This window comes from Bufo gargarizans, chromosome 6, assembly GCF_014858855.1.
Source record: "Bufo gargarizans isolate SCDJY-AF-19 chromosome 6, ASM1485885v1, whole genome shotgun sequence".
Taxonomy (NCBI): Eukaryota; Metazoa; Chordata; class Amphibia; order Anura; family Bufonidae; genus Bufo; species Bufo gargarizans.
In genome coordinates this window covers 374599180-374620287 of record NC_058085.1, presented here as the reverse complement: position 1 = coordinate 374620287, position 21108 = coordinate 374599180, and the positions used below count along the sequence as shown (strand labels likewise).

Below are 21108 nucleotides of genomic sequence, written 5' to 3'. Positions count from 1 at the left end.
AAGAATCCCGATATGGATTCCGAATTCCATTGTGGTCTGTAGTAGCAGAATCCATAACGCGATTCTTCGATAACCCGAACTTTAGACGCCGAACTTAAAACACAAGTTCGCTCAACACTACTCATAAACCAACACGTTTCTGTGCTTATCTGACACCTAAATTAAAACTTATTTGTACATCACTGCTCATATTTCTACATTTTCTAAGATCAATATATGTGTTTTTATACCTGGAAAGGTATTGAGAAGGTTGAGTTGTGGGTGGGTTTGCCTAATTAGCAATTAATTAGGTGCTGAATTGAGAGCCCAGTAGCTCCTGATAGCAGGTTAATAAAGGGGTTATACATTTGCTTTACAGCTTATGGCTGGTTTAGGGTACCTTTCACACTCACATTTGGTGCGGATCCGTCATGGATCTGCACAGACGGATCCATTCAGATAATACAAACGTCTGCATCTGTTCAGAATGATCCGTTTGTATTATGTTTAACATAGCCAAAACGGATACGTCTTGAACACCATTGAAAGTCAATGGGGGGGCGGATCCGTTTTCTATTGTGCCAGATTGTGTCATAGAAAACAGATCCGTCCTGGCACACAATGTAAGTCAATGGGGACGGATCCATTTTCTATGACACAATCTGGCACAATAGAAAACGGATCCGGCCCCCATTGACTTTCAATGGTATTCAAGACGGATCCGTCTTGGGCTATGTTAAAGATAATACAAACTGATCCATTCTGAACGGATGCAGAAGGTTGTATTATCTGAATGGATCCGTCTGTGCAGATCCATGACGGACCCGCACCAAACGAGAGTGTGAAAAGTAGCCTAAACCAGCCATAAGCTGTAAAGCAAATATATAACCCCTTTATTAACCTGCTATCTATTCTTATGTCTCTATGTTGTGCCGTTCCTTTATTATTTCTACTAGAAGTTATGAATGAATTGCTAGCAGTCTGCAGTAAGGGTACAGAGGGGTAGTAACAAGTCGGGGGGGGGGTCCTTGCACAGTCTGACAATTGCAGCATTGATTGGATAGAGTGAGTCTGTGCAGGCACACCCGCCCAACTGGTGACCTCCCCTCTGTACCCTTACTGCAGACTGCTAGCAATTCATTCATAACTTCTAGTAGAAATAATAAAGGAACGGCACAACATACAGACATAAGAATAGATGCTCCAGCATTGTTATTACATGGGGAATGCATGACGCTATTAAACAGGCATGTCAGGAGCGGGGAGAGGTCCTCTTTACCAAAATGTATGAATCTGTCTGCAATTTTGCATACTATAAGGATATAGAATATATTCCCCCAACATTTCAGCTCTTTGTTAGAGCTCATGCACACGAACATATTTTCTTTCCGTGTCCATTCTGTTTTTCTGTGGACTGTATACGAAAGCATTCATTTCAATAGGTCCGCCCAAAAAAACGGAAGTTACTCCGTGTGCATTCCGTTTGTCCGTATTTCCGTTCTGCAAAAAAATAGAACATGTCCTATTATTGTCCACATTACGGACAAGGATAGTACTGTTCTATTAGGGGCCAGCAAAATACAGAATGCACACGGACGTCATCCGTATTTTTTGCAGATCAGTTTTTTGGGGACCGCAAACTACATACGGTCGTGTGCATGAGGCCTTAGTCAGAAAATGAACTTTTTGAAGAACCCTCATATTTACCGCTGCAAACCTATACCGCAGTGTGATAAAGGCAATTTACTGCACATTTGCAGGAAACAACCCGCTCAATTCAGATAACCCTGGTATTTTTAAATGATACAATCACTTTAACCTCTTAAGAACACAGGGCGTAGCTGTACCTGTAGTGCGGCGGTGATCGGAACAAGGTGCCTGCTCAAATCATTGAGCAGGCACCTTGGGTCAATGCCGAGGGGGGTCCTGTGACCCCCCCGTATCGGCGATCATGGCAGATTAACCCCTTCTATGCCGCTACCGGCATAGAATTAATAAAGTAATAAAATGTATAAAGTAAAAGAAAAAAAACATGCCCCTTTCCCCTTATTTTATAATAAAAAACAAAAAAAACACATATTAGGTATTTAGGTATCGCCGCGTCTGTAATGATCGGCTCTATAAATATATCACATGATCTGTCCTGTCGGATAAATACCATAAAAAAAAAAATTCTAACCGTCACCCGATCCCGCAAAAAATGAGCCCCTACCTAAGCCAATCGCCCAAAAAATTAAAAAACTATGGCTCAAAAATGCTGGTATTGTGTAAAACTTAAGTAAATAAAAAAAAGTATACATAGGTATCGCCGCGTCTGTAAGAACCTCTATAAACATCTATTAAAATATCACATGACCTAACCCCTCAGGTGAAAGCCATTTTTTGTCACCTTACATCACAAAAAGTGTAATAACAAGCGATCAAAAAGTCATACGCACCCCTAAATAGTGCCAATCAAACCATCATCTCATCCTGCAAAAAATTAGACATATTAGGTATCGCCGCGTCCGTAAGAACCTGCTGTATAAAAATATCACATGACCTAACCCCTCAGATGAACGCCGTAAAAAAAAAAAAACGGTGTAAAGAAAGCTATTTTTGGTCATTTTACATCACAAAAAGTGTTATAGCAAGCGATTAAAAAGTCATGCGTACCCCAAAATAGTGCCAATCAAATCGTCATCTCATCCCGCAAAAATCATACCCTACCCAAGATAATCGCCCAAAAACAGAAAAAACTATGCCTCTCAGACTATAGAGACACTAAAACATGATTTTTTATGGTTTAAAAAATGAAATCATTATGTAAAACTTACATTAAAAAAAAGTAGACGTATTAGGTATTGCCACGTCTGTAATAACCTGCTCTATAAAATATCACATGACCTAACCCCTCAGGTGAATACTGTAAAAAATAAAAACGGTGTAAAAAAAGCAATTTTTTGTCACGTTACATCACAAAAAGTGTGATAGCAAGCGATCAAAAAGTCATACGTACCCCAAAATAGTGCCAATCAAACTCTCATCTCATTCAGAAAAAAATTAGCCTCTACAGAAGACAGTCGCCCCAAAAAATAAATAAAACTATGGCTTTCAGAATATGGAGACACTAAAGAATATTTTTTTTTAAAATGCTTTGTCATGTAAAACTAAAGCAAATAACCAGAAAAAGTTGTCATATTTGGTATGGTCGCATCCGTGACAACCTGCTCTATAAAAATATCACATAATCTAACCTGTCAGATGAATGTCGTAAATAACAAAAAATAAAAACGGTGCCAAAACAGCTATTTCTTGTTACCTTGCCTCACAAAAAGTGTAATCGAAAATCATATGTACCCTAAAATAGTACCAACAAAACTGCCACCCTATCCCGTAGTTTCCGAAATGGGGTCACTTTTTTGGAGTTTCTACTCTAGGGGTGCATCAGGGGGGCTTTAAATGGGACATGGTGTCAAAAAACCAGTACAGCAAAATCTGCCTTCCAAAAACCGTATGGCGTTCCTTTCCTTCTGCGCCCTGCCATGTGCCCGTACAGCAGTTTACGACCACATATGGGGTGTTGATGTAAACTACAGAATCAGGGCCATAAATATTAAGTTTTGTTTGACTGTTAACCCTTGCTTTGTAACTGGAAAAAATTGATTCAAATGAAAAATCGGCCAAAAAAGTTAAATTTAGAAATTTTATCTCTATTTTCCATTAACTCTTGTGGAACACCTAAAGGGTTAACAAAGTTTATAAAATCAGTTTTGAATACCTTGAGGGGTGTAGTTTGTAAAATGGGGTCATTTTCGGGTGGTTTCTATTATGTAAGCCTCACAAAGTGACTTCAGACACTGGTCCTGAAAAAGTGGGTTTTAGAAAATCTGAAAAATTTCAAGATTTGCTTCTAAACTTCTAAGCCTTGTAATATCCCCAAAAAATTTAATGTCATTCCCAAAATGATCCAAACATGAAGCAAACATATGGGGAATGTAAAATAATAACTATTTTTGGAGGTATTACTATCTATTATAAAGTAATATTATAATTGTAATGAAGTACAATATGTGCCGAAAAAACTATCTCAGAACGGCCTGGATAAGTAAAAGCGTTTTAAAGTTATTCACACATAAAGTGACACTGGTCAGATTTGCAAAAAATGGCCTGGTCCTTAAGGTGAAATATGGCCGTGTCCCTAAGGGGTTAACGAGCATCTGTCAGCATGCTCAACCCTATTTAACCAGGCATATTGCCAGATAGGGTTGATTATGCTGAGTAAAATTATAACTTTTTTCAGTAGGATGAACTGCTTCATTTTTATTTTTATGCAAATTAGGAACTTTGAGCACCAAAGTGCTGGCCGGCGGTCTTGGAGCACCGCTAACACAACGCCCCTGTGCTCTGTACACTGCCCCCTCCCCTTAGATTGACAGGGCTAGACATCTCATCTAGCCCTGTGTTCTTGCGCCTCTCACAATTCAGTGGATCTGATGAGCTCGGAAAGCAGCATCAGATCCACTGAGCAAGCGCCGAGTCACTGAGCTGACTTGCCACAGGCACAAGAACATAGGACAAGATGAGATGTCTAGCCCTGTGAATCAAAAAGGAGGCCTCCGGCCAGCCCTTTGGCACATGACATTCTCAATGTGCATAAATATAAAAACTAAGATATCGCTGAAGCAGTTCACCCTACAGAAAAAAGAAAGGTATAATTTTACTGAACATGATCAACCCTACCTGGCAATATGCCTGTTTTAATAGGGTTGATCATGCTGACAGATTCTCTTTAAAGTTTGGTTTTCACTTGCTAAACAAATAATGGCCATTACATTTTTGAACACAGTTAGTGTAACATGACGATACATATATAATGGATGAGAAATATGAAGCGATAATGAGACTTGCGTGTTGATATCATTTACTGCCTTTTAGGTATTTTAGGAAGTGTGGGATGTAGAGTCGCACAGAGCATGACTTTTAATAAGAAACATAGACATTACTATTCCAGCCAAGACAGTGGCAAGCCTTCTACTTCCCTCTAAGCCTGGTGCTAAGACCATGTGAAGTTCAGCCGAGGGCGGTGCTGAATGTTTGCACAGATGTCAGGATACCTGTCAGCACTGAGGAGTACAGTAAGGTGGACGGGCGACCCCCACATCCCGCTCACACAGGACCAGTCGGATATTCTGGGATTTACTCACATTTAATATAATAGTTTCCTGAACAGCAACCAAGAAACAATAGAGGCTCAATGACATGGACTTAACTAACCCAGAAATGTAACTTTCTGGATCAACTTTCTAATAAACTTTGTGCTTCAGTTACTCACAGATGTCAAGATCTTTGCTAGCTGTCAGTGAATGGGAGCATTCTTGTTTACATCCACAGCTTGAAAACCTGTGCAGACCTAACACATCTCACAGCTGAGGATTTGCTCTATTTATACCCAGTCTAGACAATCCTCTGGAATCCAGGCTGACATATTTTACCTGCACTGACAGACTGTAGTAAGCTTTCAGAACAAGAGAAAGATTTGTGTTGCTGATGTACTTAAAGGGGTATTCCCATCTCGGACATTGGGAGCATATCGCTAAGATATGCCCCCAATGTCTGATATAGGTGGCGGTCCCACACTGACAGCCGCTTCAGACCTGAGCGTACTGACCTGAGCGCTGTGTATGCGCGATTCTCCGGCGTCTCACATACGCGGCTCCGGTAGTATGCGAACGCCCATTGATGCGCGTTCCCTGAAGTCTATGTATGGGAACGCGCGACAAGAAGCTCCTGTACTTCTTGGGGCGTCGGGCGTTTTACAGCGCGATCGTACGCGCTGTAAAACGCTCAGGTGAGAACCATTCCCATAGGGAATCATTGGTTCTTGCCTGTTGAGCGTTTTATAGCGCGCAGGAACGCGCTGTAAAACGCTCAGGTCTGAACCCAGCCTGATACTTATAACAGTGCCCACAAAGTGCCGGAGGGCCCATCACACATGCGCGGCCGCCCTCCATCCTAGCCATATGCCATACCCAGAGGTCGCACTACGTTTTTTCCAGAAGAGTCAAAATACTCCTCTTACCATTTCTGAGGAGTATTTTTACCCGAGGATTAGTACACGCGGTAACACAAATACATAATACATAGGACTACACTTGCCCACATCTGCGTTTGGAGCCTCTGTTGCAGATTCTGTCAAAACGACCGGACAAAAAAGCCTTACAGGGAGCACTTTGTTGTCTGGTAAAAAGAGAGGATCCCGAATGTAAACTGAATGGACTCCATCATAGTCAGCGGAGACTGTTCAGCTTCTCCCCATAAGTTAGGCCGGGTTCACATCACATCACATTTTGATCATACATTTAATGTACACAAAAAAATAATAATTATATACGTTAAAAGAAGCCACAGACAGACGCCATACCGTGGCATCCGTCACCATTGTAGAAAAATAAGTATATGTTAGCCTACATGTTTTTTTCTGTTGGACTTTGCAGGATAGAAAAACGTGGTACACTACGCTTTCCCATCCTGCTGTTACAATGGAACTCTATGGTGACGGATGCCACAGTATGGCATCTGTCTGAGGAGTCTGTTGATGTGTGCGTTTTTTGTGTACGTTGAACGTATGACAAATATCCAGCCTTACGTGCCCGATCCAGCATTTTAGTTAATTTTGTTGCTCTTCTCAAGTAACGGAGCAGAAACAACAGAAATAATTACTGGCAGTGTGAACGTGGCCTAAGAGGTGGGGATTTATGCAGGGAACCATTACTGGTCTAAAGAACATCAGGCAATTATAGCCGTGATAAAGTCTAGTCCATATAACAGATCCTCCCTGTACTTTATCACTTGGCTATAATATCCTGCTGTGCATTCACTACACAGTGCACTACATACATCAGTGTGAGATTTCCGTGGTGCAGTGTGTGATGTATGTGGTGCAGTGATGATCACACACTGCACCACACTGCTGTCACCTTGCTGTCACCTTGAAGTCCGGGGCTTTGCTATTGGTTATTTCAGGCAGCATCACTGCGCTGCTCGTGCCGTTCACTGAGCGCTCTGCGCTGATGAATTTCATGGAAAAGTCTAAGGCCTCTTTCACACGGGCGTCAGTTTTTTTGCCCGGATAAGAGCCGGGTGCGTTGCGGGAAAATGCGCGATTTTCCCGCACGAGTGCAAAACATTGTCATGCGTTGCACTCGCGTGAGAAAAATCGCGCATGTTTGGTACCCAAACCCGAACTTCTTCACAGAAGTTCGGGCTTGGGATTGATGTTCTGAAGATTGTATTATTTTCCCTTATAACATGGTTATAAGGGAAAATAATAGCATTCTGACTACAGAATGCATATTATAATAGTGCTGGAAGGGTTAAAAAAATAAAAAAGTTAACTCACCTTCTCCTCTTGTTCGCGTAGTTCCCGGTCTGTTCTTTGCTAGCTGTGGGCTTGGGCTGAATGACCTGTGGTGACGTCAGATCACATGCTCCAATCACATGGTCCATCACCATGGTGATGGAGCATGTGATCTGACATCACCACAGGTCCTTTAGCCCAAGCCCACAGCTAGCAAAGAACAGACCGGGAACTACTCGAACAAGAGGATAAGGTGAGTTAACTTTTTTATTTTTTTTAACCCTTCCAGCACTATTATACTATGCATTCTGTAGTCAGAATGCTATTATTTTCCCTTATAACCATGTTATAAGGGAAAATAATACAGTGAATAGACTGTCACCTAGAACCCATGCGTGAAAATCGCACCACATCCGCACTTGCTTGCGGATGCTTGCGATTTTCACGCAACCCCATTCACTTCTATGGGGCCTGCGTTGCGTGGATTATCGCACCGCAACGCACAAAGAGGAGCATGCTGCGATTTTCACGCAACGCATAAGTGATGCGTGAAAATCACCGCTCATGTGAACAGCCCCATAGAAATGAATGGGTCAGGATTCAGTGCGGGTGCAATGCGTTCAACTCACGCATCGCACCCGCGCGGAATACTCGCTCGTGTGAAAGGGGCCTAAGGCTTATTGGTACGCTCTAGACTTTTTCCAGGGAGTAAAATGGCCTTAACAGGCATCTATGACACTTGTACCGGTGTTATTGTGACCTATGGCCATACCCCTTAACTGGCAACCGATTGCACAACTTAATAATGCCAATTATGATGCAATATCTGGAGACCACCAGTTCCTGCAAAGTTATTGGTTGAGAAAAAGACAAAATCACAAAACGAGCTCCCTAAAAGAAAATAGGGGTTTAGACAAACAGCATAAAAATGTGTAACTACTGGAGGAAAAAAGTGTAGCAACACATGGGGTAACTGCAATATATAGCAAGTGAGAATGGAGGTGCTCATCTTTCCTTGTTGTGATAAGGTTCAAAAACTTTAAAACAGTGTGAATATGTCCAACTGTGAGGAAAGCCGGGGGTGCTACAGACCATAAGCGCTGCTGTGTTAGAGAAGAATAAGTCTTTATTGGAAATAAAAAGTCCATAGAAATATTAGGTTTCGGGCATCTGTGCATTCTTCAAACAGGACGGCTGAAGAAGGGGCAAGTGACAGAAACATGCTATCCTGATGGACTTTTGCTCTTCAATAGACCTCACTCTTCTCTAACACGACAGCACTAGTGCCCCGTATTCTCTGAATTGTTCATATAAAATCTGGACCCTGTTTCTGCAGAGCCAGGACATTATCGGCAGTCAGTGCTAGGCTGCTATAGAGTTGTGCATGGCTGCACAGGAGCTGTCTGCTGCAGTCAATACAAGCAAAAAAGAACCTTAAGGATGTCTGGTCAAAATTTTATTTACCGCAACACTTTGATCACAAGACCGAAATGACTTGTGTGGCAATATTCACTTCCAAATCCGGCATGCGGTGCTGTACTGGACACAGGAGATAGACTTGGCCTTTGCTTTAATCATAAACAAACTGGTCAGGTTTCTCGAATAGTCTGGCCATGTATTCTATAAATAGGGAGGTCGCTGTACACAGGGCACATGCTGGGTACTGCCCTGCACCGTCTGCAGTGCTCTTTGGTTTTTGTGATTTTTACCGCCAAGGATGCAGCTTTCGTTTTAAAGAGGACCTGAAGCTATAAGCTACTTTCCCTGTGTAATGTCTGCATCAGGCCTTAGCTGTTGTTGTGGCCGATACACAAGGGGACAAAAGACATCCATACTGGGCACTGAAAACTAGTGACTAAAGCAGTATCACGCAGCTTCTAACTTTCCAAACTTCAAATGACAAAATAAATGGGGGAATATGGAATAAATGCAAATACCGACATAAAACGTATATCGCCTGATCTATTAACCAATGATACGACAGGAGGACGTTCACCCCTTTGTCACATCACTAACAATCTGAAGCTGGAAGAGATCTCTTAAATCCCCTCTCCAGAGAGAAGTGGATGTGTTGTCCCCGGCCTCTCCCGTCATTCTGCAGGTGCTAAGCTCTCTATCCACTCTAGGAAAGTTGTAACGGGAGAGCTTTGCACTGTCCTGTCAGCCATCCAGCATTATTTCGCTTCCATTTATACATTTAGAAGTGGCTGCTAACATTGAATAAACAGAGTGATGAGAACAGAAGTAAAACTGATAATGAGAGTCCCTCTGTGAAAATTATTCTGCGTTGTTTACTTAGTAAACAGTTAGTAATAATGGGTATTTTTATATATATTAATCCTGATGTGGTGTTTTCTTAGTTCACACAGAGGAAATCTTCAGCTGGCCGGGTGGTTCATATTTGCAATCTCCCTGAAGGAATCTGCAATGAGACCGACGTCGTTAACCTTGGTCTGCCATTTGGGAAGGTCACCAACTACATTTTCATGAAATCAACAAATCAGGTAATTTTAGGCGGTTGCTATTAATATTAACAGTATTTAATCTTAATATGTTTCATTAGAATATATTATTACTATTTGATTGGTGGATGTCTGACTGCCAAGACCCCCAACAACTGTCAGTATTAATGGGGTATTCTTATGTTGGACATGCAAGTGTGCTCAGCTGTTCTCAGAGCTGCCATACAAGTGGAAGGAGAAGTCGTGGGACGGCGGTGAGGAAACCCTCATTCTGGGGAGGGGGGGCATTATCCATCAGTCATTTCTGGCATCTACAAGCTCCATTCACTGATTAAACATCATAACATTTAATTTAATTGCTTTTCACTATTATCACAGTACCTGGAGACGTTACATCTGCAGTATTGTTACTCGCTCCAGTGCTATTATCTACGGTATATATTTGTATGATGGATACTAAGAAGACACTTTTTCTGAATATATGTGCAGGCGTTTCTAGAAATGGCATTCACTGAGGCAGCTGAGGCGATGGTTCAATACTACAAGGAGAAACCAGCAATGATGAATGATGAAAAATTACTGATCCGCATGTCAAAGAGATACATAGAGCTGCAGCTGAAGGTAATGCATTACATAGTCACCGGAGAGAATGGTCTGTGTCTTGTATTTTTACTGATACTGGTCCCAGTCACGTTAAAGGGCCAGTCCCACACTGACAGTCTTACCTTACCACACAGACTTTTTACCTCATTGTACCAATAGAGTGAGCAATAGAAGTCATACTCACAAGTTGCTGGTACAAAACTTTTTGTTTATTTTTATTTCTTTAATTCATTTCAGTATAAAATGGTACAGCATGCATGAGTAAGGGGGCATGTTCTCCGGAAACGCTGCGTGGAGGGGAGGAGGTGTGAACGATGTCTGTCCATTTTATACTGGAATTAATTAAAGAAATAAAAAGAATCAAAAGGTTTTTTACCAGCAACTCGTGAGTATGACGTCTATTGTTCACTCTATTGGTACAATGAGACAAGTCTGCATGTTTGAAAGACGGTCAGTGCTGGGTTGAGCAGAGCTCCCAATCTGGACTTGCATTTGCTACAGGTAGCTGAACATTTGTGGCATATCAGTAGGCCCCGAAGTGCACAGCCACCCCGCCATAGGACTGAGAATAGCACCATTCACAAAGTGCTCTCTGATCATGGCAGGCCTCATTCTTAAGATGGTGGGACCCGCACCTATCAAGCATTTATGGTATATCCTAGTGATATGTTCCAAATGGGAATACCCTTTAAATTTCACTACTTTATAGTAATACAACCTAGAAAAACAACGTCATTCAGGAGCCGGGTGGGTTTGCAGTGGACATTGGAGCTACAGACGTGGACAAAATTGTTGGTACCCTTTGGTCAATGAAAGAAAAAGTCACAATGGTCACAGAAATAACTTTAATCTGACAAAAGTAATAATAAATTAAAATTCTATAAATGTTAACCAATGAAAGTCAGACATTGTTTTTCAACCATGCTTCAACAGAATTATGTAAAAAAATAAACTCATGAAACAGGCATGGACAAAAATGATGGTACCCCTAACTTAATATTTTGTTGCGCAACCTTTTGAGGCAATCACTGCAATCAAACGCTTCCTGTAACTGTCAATGAGACATCTGCACCTCTCAGCAGGTATTTTGGCCCACTCCTCATGAGCAAACTGCTCCAGTTGTGTCCGGTTTGAAGGGTGCCTTTTCCAGACTGCATGTTTCAGCTCCTTCCAAAGATGCTCAATAGGATTGAGGTCAGGGCTCATAGAAGGCCACTTTAGAATAGTCCAATTTTTTCCTCTTAGCCATTCTTGGGTGTTTTTAGCGGTGTGTTTTGGGTCATTGTCCTGTTGCAAGACCCATGACCTGCGACTGAGACCAAGCTTTCTGACACTGGCTAGTACATTTCTCTCTAGAATTCCTTGATAGTCTTGAGATTTCATTGTACCCTGCACAGATTCAAGACACCCTGTGCCAGACGCAGCAAAGCAGCCCCAGAACATAACAGAGCCTCCTCCATGTTTCACAGTAGGGACAGTGTTCTTTTCTTGATATGCTTCATTTTTTCGTCTGTGAACATACAGCTGATGTGCCTTGGCAAAAACTTCGATTTTTGTCTCATCTGTCCACAGGACATTCTCCCAGAAGCTTTGTGGCTTGTCAACATGTAGTTTGGCATATTCCAGTCTTGCTTTTTTATGATTCGTTTTCAACAATGGTGTCCTCCTTGGTCGTCTCCCATGTAGTCCACTTTGGCTCAAACAACGACGGATGGTGCGATCTGACACTGATGTTCCTTGAGCATGAAGTTCACCTTGAATCTCTTTAGAAGTCTTTCTAGGCTCTTTTGTTACCATTCGGATTATCCGTCTCTTAGATTTGTCATCAATTTTCCTCCTGCGGCCACGTCCAGGGAGGTTGGCTACAGTCCCATGGATCTTAAACTTATGAATAATATGTGCAACTGTACTCACAGGAACATCTAGTTGCTTGGAGATGGTCTTATAGCCTTTACCTTTAACATGCTTGTCTATAATTTTCTTTCTGATCTCTTGAGACAGCTCTTTCCTTTGCTTCCTCTGGTCCATGTCGAGTGTGGTACACACCATATCACCAAACAACACAGTGATTACCTGGAGCCATATATATAGGCCCAATGGCTGATTACAAGGTTGTAGACACCTGTGATGCTAATTAGTGGACACACCTTGAATTAACATGTCCCTTTGGTCACATTATGTTCTGTGTTTTCTAGGGGTACCATCATTTTTGTCCATGCCTGTTTCATGAGTTTATTTTTTTACATAATTCTGTTGAAGCATGGTTGAAAAACAATGTCTGACTTTCATTGGTTAACATTTATAGAATTTTAATTTATTATTACTTTTGTCAGATTAAAGTTATTTCTGTGACCATTGTGACTTTTTCTTTCATTGACCAAAGGGTACCAACAATTTTGTCCACGTCTGTATATGTCGGGAGATTTTCCGGATGTATGCGTCAGACTGAAGCCTCCGACATACAGTATTTACGCCTTTAGGGTCCATTCACACGTCCGTTTTTTCTTTCCTGATCTGTTCCGTTTTTTGCGGAACAGATCAGGACCAGATCTGGACCCATTCATTTTCAATGGGTCCTGGAAAAAATCGGACAGCACAATGTGTGCTGTCCGTTTCCGTTGTTCTGTTCCCAATGTCCGTTTAAATATAAAACATGTCCTATTCTTTTCCGCAAAATTCGGATCCTGGCACAATACAAAGTCAATGGATCCGCAAAAAACGGAAGACATTCGGATGTCATTCCGTATGTCATCCGTTTTATGCGGAATCCGTTCCTGGAAACACATAACAAATGTTTTTGTTTTTTTTTCAAAGAAATCCAAACAACTTTATTTGATTATTGAAATTTATACATGTTTCCGTCTCTTCTGACATAAGTTGGGTCCATGGGACGGGGCAGACTGGCAGCTTAAAGTGGCCCTCAAAACAAACCTAAAAGTGGCCTCAAGTTGTAGGCAAGTCCAAATCGACTGAAAATGGGGCAACAACACGTAGGCGGGGCCAACACAAGCCATATATGACCAGGCCATGGGGTCCTATGGGTATGTTTGGCATATGTGATTTATCCTATGGGTTAGTGCGATTACGTCAATAACAAATATGCAGAGATATTTTTAGGTTTTACCACTTGCAATATAATAACACAATCCATGGGGAAAATATTTATTTATTTAGCCAGTGCTGACCACATGTGCCCTGCAGCGGCAGTAAAATCGGAGCCATGGTTTTCATGTTGACCAGCGCTGTTTTGGTTCCTAAAGGATAAATAATTCCATCACTGCATTAAACAAAGTATTGTGAAAACAGAGAGTAGTTCAAAACGAATCCTTTCCTGACATCCGCCATAGGTATATATACGAGGAAGTAGCCAGCTCAGGTCCGTCACCTTAGTACTTCTAGTACACCCTTCCAGAGGCTGGGCCTAATATGATGCCTGTGTTATACTGAAAAAAATTCATATATCAAAGGGAAAAAACAGAACTGGATCGCACACCCACAATGCTATGCTTTGATCTAATTAAACTTGCTTCTCATAGTAGTAACATAGTATAGAAGGCCAAAAAAAAAGACATTTGTCCATCCAGTTCGGCCTGTCATCCTGCAAGTTGATCCAGAGGAAGGCAAAAAGAAAACCTGTGAGATAGAAGCCAATTTTCCCCACTTTAGGCCTCATGCACACGACCGTTGTGTGCATCCGTGGCCGTTGTGCCGTTTTCAGTTTTTTTTCGCGGACCCATTGACTTTCAATGGGTCCGTGGAAAAATTGGAAAATGCACCGTTTTGCAGCCGAGGCCGTGATCTGTGTATCCTGTCCGTCAAAAAAATATGACCTGTCCTATTTTTTTGACGGACAGCGGTTCACGGACCCATTCAAGTCAATGGGTCCGTGAAAGAACAGGGATGCACACAAGATTGGCATCCGTGTCCGTGATCCGTGGCCATAGGTTGCTTTCATACAGACGGATCCGAAGATCCGTCTGCATAAAAGCTTTTTCAGATCTAAGTTTTCACTTCGTGAAAACTCATATCCGACAGTATACTCTTACACAGAGGCGTTCCCATGGTGATGGGGACGCTTCTAGTTAGAATACACTACAAACTGTGTACAAGACTGCCCCCTGCTGCCTTGCAGCACCCGATCTCTTACAGGGGGCCGTGATCAGCACAATTAACCCCTTCAGGTGCGGCACCTGAAGGGGTTAATTGTACTATCAAATCCCCCTGTAAGAGATCAGGGCTGCCAGGCTGTTTTGGTTCCCCAGTTTGAATATCATTGGTGGCCAGTGCGGCCCCCCCCTCCCTCCCTCTATTGTAATAATATCTTGGTGGCCAGTGTGCGGCCCCCCGGCCCCGCCCCTTCCTACCTCTATTGTAATAAATCGTTGGAGGCACAGTGTGCGCCCCCCATCGGGCCCCCCCTTCCTCCCTCTATTGTAATAAATCGTTGGTGGCACAGTGTGCGCCCCCCCCTTCCTCCCTCTATTGTAATAAATCGTTGGTGGCACAGTGTGCGCCCCCCATCGGCCCCCCTCCCTCTATAGCAGTAACAACATTGGTGGCCAGTGTGCGGCCTCCCATCTCACCCCAGTTTAATCGCTGGGGCTCCGATCGGTAACCATGGCAACCAGGACGCTACTGCAGTCCTGGTTGCCATGGTTACTTAGCAATAGTACAATAGTAGAAGATTCATAGTTACCTGCTGGCTGCTGCGATGTTCGTGTCCGGCCGGGAGCTCCACCTACTGGTAAGTGACAGGTCTGTGCGGCGCATTGCTAAATGAACTGTGGGTAAACTGTTTGAAGGTTTTCTGAGAGATGCTATATTAGAGCATCTCAACAGAAATAAGCAAATAACGCCATATCAGCATGGCTTCGTGAGGGATCGGTCATGTCAGACTAATTTAATCAGTTTCTATGAGGAGGTAAGTTCTAGACTTGACAGCGGCGAATTAATGGATGTCGTATATCTGGACTTCTCCAAAGCATTTGACACTGTACCACATAAAAGGTTAGTATATAAAATGAGAATGCTCGGACTGGGAGAAAACATCTGTATGTGGGTAAGTAACTGGCTCAGTGATAGAAAACAGAGGGTGGTTATTAACGGTACACACTCAGATTGGGTCACTGTCACTAGTGGGGTACCTCAGGGGTCAGTATTGGGCCCTATTCTCTTCAATATATTTATTAATGATCTTGTAGAAGGCTTGCATAGTAAAGTATCAATTTTCGCAGATGACACTAAACTGTGTAAAGTAATTTACACTGATGAGGACAGTATACTACTACAGAGCGATCTGGATAGACTGGAGGCTTGGGCAGATAAGTGGCAGATGAGGTTTAACACTGACAAATGTAAGGTTATGCACATGGGAAGGAAAAATGCAAGTCAACCGTACATACTAAATGGTAAAACACTCGGTAACACTGACATGGAAAAGGATCTAGGAATTTTAATAAACAGCAAACTAAGCTGCAAAAACCAGTGTCAGGCAGCTGCTGCCAAGGCCAACAAGATAATGGGTTGCATCAGAAGGGGCATAGATTCCCGTGATGAGAACATAGTCCTACCACTTTACAAATCGCTAGTCAGACCACACATGGAGTACTGTGTACAGTTCTGGGCTCCTGTAAACAAGGCAGACATAGCAGAGCTGGAGAGGGTACAGAGGAGGGCAACTAAAGTAATAACTGGAATGGGGCAACTACAGTACACTGAAAGATTATCAAAATTAGGGTTATTCACTTTAGAAAAAAGACGACTGAGGGGAGATCTAATTAATATGTATAAATATATCAAGGGTCAGTACAGAGATCTATCCCATCAGCTATTTATCCCCAGGACTGTGACTGTGACGAGGGGACATCCTCTGCGTCTGGAGGAAAGAAGGTTTGTACACAAACATAGAAAAGGATTCTTTACGGTAAGAGCAGTGAGACTATGGAACTCTCTGCCTGAGGAGGTGGTGATGGTGAGTACAATAAAGGAATTCAGGAGGGGCCTGGATGTATTTCTGGAGCGTAATAATATTACAGGCTATAGCTACTAGAGAGGGGTCTTCCTCTGGATCAACTTGCAGGATAACAGGCCGAACTGGATGGACAAATGTCTTTTTTCGGCCTTATGTACTATGTTATGTACTATGTTACTTACCAGTAGGAGGAGCTCCCGGCCGGTCACAGACATCGCAGCAGCCAGCAGATAAGTATGAATCTTCTACTATTGTACTATTGCTAAGTAACCATGGCAACCAGGGCTGCAGTAGCTTCCTGGTTGCCATGGTTACCGATCGGAGCCCCAGCGATTAAACTGGGACTCCGATCGGAACTACGCTGCCACCAATGATTGGGGGGGGGGGGGAGATGGGAGGCCGCACACTGGCCACCAATGTTGTTACTGCTATAGAGGGGGGGGGGCGATGGGGGGCGCACACTGTGCCACCAACGATTTATTACAATAGAGGGAGGGAGGGAGGGGGGGCGATGGGGGGCGCACACTGTGCCACCAACGATTTATTACAATAGAGGGAGGGAGGGGGCGCACACTGTGCCACCAACGATTTATTACAATAGAGGGAGGGAGGGGGGGGCCGCACTGGCCACCAATGATATTCAAACTGGGGAGGGGGGGGGGTCTGCCCCCTGCTGCCTGGCAGCCCTGATCTCTTACAGGCGGATATGATAGTACAATTAACCCCTTCAGGTGCGGCACCTGAGGAGTTAATTGTGCTGATCACGGCCCCCTGTAAGAGATCGGGTGCTGCCAGGCAGCAGGGGGCAGTCATGTACACAGTTTGTAGTATATTCTAACTAGAAGCGTCCCCATCACCATGGGAACGCCTCTGTGTTAGAATATACTGTCGGAAATGAGTTTTCATGATGTAACTCATATCCGACAGTATATTCTAACATAGAGGCGTTCCCATGGTGATGGGGACGCTTCAAGTTAAAATATACCATCGGATTGGAGAAAACTCCGATCCGATGGTATAAAAGGGACTCCAGACTTTACATTGAAAGTCAATGGGGACGGATCCGTTTGAAATGGCACCATATTGTGTCAACGTCAAACGGATCCGTCCCCATTAACTTGCATTGTAATTCAGGACGGATCCGTTTGGCTCCGCACGGCCAGGCGGACACCAAAACGACTTTTTTTTCATGTCCGTGGATCCTCCAAAAATGAAGGAAGACCCACGGACGAAAAAACGGTCACGGATCACGGACCTACGGACCTCGTTTTTGCGGACCGTGAAAACAAACTGTCGTGTGCATGAGGCCTTAGGGGAATAAAAAATTCCTTCCCGACTCCAATCAGTTATCAGAATAACTCCCTGGATCAACGACCCCTCTCTAGTAGCTATAGCCTGTAATATTATTAAACTCCAGAAATACATCCAGGCCGCTCTCAGTGTAATATTAGGTGTACAACCCCCTATACTGCATGCTGTACAAGAGGCATTAGAGGCATTCTGATAGCAAGGGACATGTTGTGTTAGACAACTGCTCAGATGGTGCAGCACTGCTTGGTGGCCCTTGTTTTTGTGGTGCTGTGCTGGTGGGTTGGTGGGACCCAGTGCCGTGGGTGGCATAGTCGGATAGCAGGGTTGCTGTTTGACCTCTGGGTCCTGCCACCCACTAGGCAGAGCCATGTTGTCACCGCACTATGCTGTGCCTATTTGTCAGAGTAGGTCCCACTCTAAGAGGCAACCTTTGCGTGGTGAGTGGGCTTATGCACACTAATGCCTCTTGTACAGCATGCAGTATGGGGGGGCTGTACACCTAATATTATGTTGAGAAGTGAGTTTTTTTAGATCTAAGCATAGCTTGTGGATGTGCGATTCAGCTCAGACAAAAATTCACATTGCCCATGGCCTGAAATATAAAATTATCACACACAGGGTGAACGCTGTGAAAAAAAAAATTAATATACAAATAAAAAAAACAATAACTAAATAAATCCCAGAATTATTTGCTAATTGTTTATCCCACCCACATCTAGTACAAGAAAACATTCTTCATTTAGGCTTCGTTCACATCACTGTTCAGCCTTTCCGTTCTCCTGCTCCGTTTAGGAGCAGGAGAACGGAAAGGACGGATTCGGTACATAACTGACCCGAACGGAACCTAAGTACCCCATAGGCTATAATGGGGTCTGTTAGGTTTCCGCTCAGAGGAAGATCTTTGAAGCGGATACAAAAGTCCTGCATGCACAACTTTTGTCTCCACTCCAAAATCATCTTGAGTGGAAACCTAACGGACCCTATTATAGTCTAAGGGGTACTTAGGTTCAGTTATGTGCCTAATCTATCCTTTCCGTTCTCCTGCTCCTAAATAGAGCAGGAGAACGGAAAGGCTGAACTGTGAGGTGAACGAAGCCTTAAAGACATTGTTGGAGTTGTGTTGGTAAAAACACTGGGATATTTAAAATGCACTAAGCTTCCTTAGGGCTCTTTCACACGAGTGGATGCCGTGCGGGTAATCTGCTGTGTGAAAGAGACCAAAGCCCCGTTCCAGACAGCAGAGACACGGAGCATTAACATGACTGATAATGCTCTGTGCCTCTCTGTGACCTTTTTACTACAAAATTACGATGATAACTTTATCTGACTGTGATTTTGTAGTAAAAAGATCAGAGAGGCACGGAGCGTTATCAGTCATGTTAATGCTCCGTGTCTCTGCTGTCTGGAACGAGGCTTGGCTGTCTTTCATGCAGCGGATTACCAACACGGCATCCACTTGTGTAAAAGAGCCCTTAGGCTGGGTTCACACCGGCGTGTCCGGATTAGGTCCGGATGCGTCCCGGTGTATTGCGGCAAACCCGCGCGATTAGGTATGCAATTGCAGGCAGTTTTGACTGCGTTTGCATTCCGATGTTCAGTTTTTATCGCGCGGGTGCAATGTGTTTTGCTTGCGCGTGATAAAATACTGACTGTGGTACGCAGACCGGAACTTCTTCGCAGAAGTTCAGGTTTGGGTTCGATGTTGTGTAGATGTTATTATTTTCCCTTATAAGGGCTCTTTCACACCTGCGTTCTTTTCTTCCGGCATAGAGTTCCGTCGTCGGGGCTCTATGCCGGAAGAATCCTGATCAGTTTTATCCTAATGCATTCTGAATGGAGTGAAATCCGTTCAGGATGCATCAGGATGTCTTCAGTTCAGGACCGGAACGTTTTTTGGCCGGAGAAAATACCGCAGCATGCTGCGCTTTTTGCTCCGGCCAAAAATCCTGAACACTTGCCGCAAGGCCGGATCCGGAATTAATGCCCATTGAAAGGCATTGATCCGGATCCGGCCTTAAGCTAAACGTCGTTTCGGCGCATTGCCGGATACGACGTTTAGCTTTTTCTGAATGGTTACCATGGCTGCCGGGACGCTAAAGTCCTGGCAGCCATGGTAAAGTGTAGCGGGGAGCGGGGGAGCAGTATACTTACCGTCCGTGCGGCTCCCGGGGCACTCCAGAGTGACATCAGGGCGCCCCAAGCGCATGGATGACGTGATCGCATGGCACGTCATCCATGCGCATGGGGCGCTCTGACGTCATTCTGGAGCGCCCCGGGAGCCGCACGGACGGTAAGTATACTGCTCCCCCGCTCCCCACTACTACTATGGCAACCAGGACTTTAATAGCGTCCTGGCTGCCATAGTAACACTGAACGCATTTTGAAGACGGATCCGTCTTCAAATGCTTTCAGTTCACTTGCGTTTTTCCGGATCCGGCGTGTAATTCCGGCAAGTGGAGTACACGCCGGATCCGGACAACGCAAGTGTGAAAGAGCCCTAACATGGTTATAAGGGAAAATAATAGCATTCTGAATACAACATTCTGAAATTGAGGGTTCAAAAAATTAATAAAAATTAACTCACCTTCTCCTCTTGATCGCGTAGTTCCCGGTCTCTTCTTTAATGATGAACTACCGGCTAGGACCTGTGGTGACGGTCACTACGGTGATGGACCATGTGATTGGACCATGTGATTGGAGCATGTGGTCTGACGTCACCACAGGTCCTTTAGCCGGTAGTTCATCATTAAAGAAGTAAAGAAGAGACCGGGAACTAGGTGATCAAGAGGAGAAGGTGAGTAAATATTTTTATTTTTTTTAACCCTCAATTGATCACCTACTAAGCATTCTGTATTCAGAATGCTATTATTTTCCCTTATAACCATGTTATAAGAGAAAATAATACAGTGAATAGACTGTCACCTAACAACCATGCGTGAAAATCGCACCGCATCCGCACTTGCTTGCGGATGCTTGCGATTTTCACTCAGCCCCATTCATTTCTATGGGGCCTGCGTTGATAAACGCACAATATAGAGCATGCTGCGATTTTCACGCAACGCATAAGTGATGCGTGAAAATCACAGCTCATTGGCACAGCCCCAAAGAAATGAATGGGTCCAGATTCAGTGCGGGTGCAATGCGTTCACCTCCCGCATTGCACCCGTGCGGAAATCTCGCCCATGTGAACTCAGCTTTAGACCTCCGGCAGGCTGTTCTGTCGGGTGAACAGCCTGTCGGATCTGTCCTGCCGCTAGTGAACGTGTGCCCCCGGACTGCCGCTCCATCCCCATTGACTATAATGGGCGGGGGCGGAGTTCCAGCGGAGACACGGCAAGAGGCTGCCGGAATAAAACTACAACGCGTCCGACATTTATTCCGGCAGCGTCTTGCTGTGCGCTGCCGTGCCTCCACCCCGCCCCCCATTATAGTCAATGGGGACG

At 43.9% G+C, this 21108-nt stretch overlaps 1 protein-coding gene across 1 annotated transcript in view; it reads left to right on the top strand.

Moving 5' to 3' along the window:
• Positions 1–21108, top strand: part of RBM20 (RNA binding motif protein 20) — a 218507-nt gene that overhangs the window by 157637 nt on the left and 39762 nt on the right. The window contains exons 6-7 of the mRNA XM_044299840.1: positions 9679–9822; positions 10270–10401. Coding sequence (XP_044155775.1) covers positions 9679–9822; positions 10270–10401 — 276 coding nt within the window. The remainder of the gene's footprint in view (positions 1–9678; positions 9823–10269; positions 10402–21108) is intronic.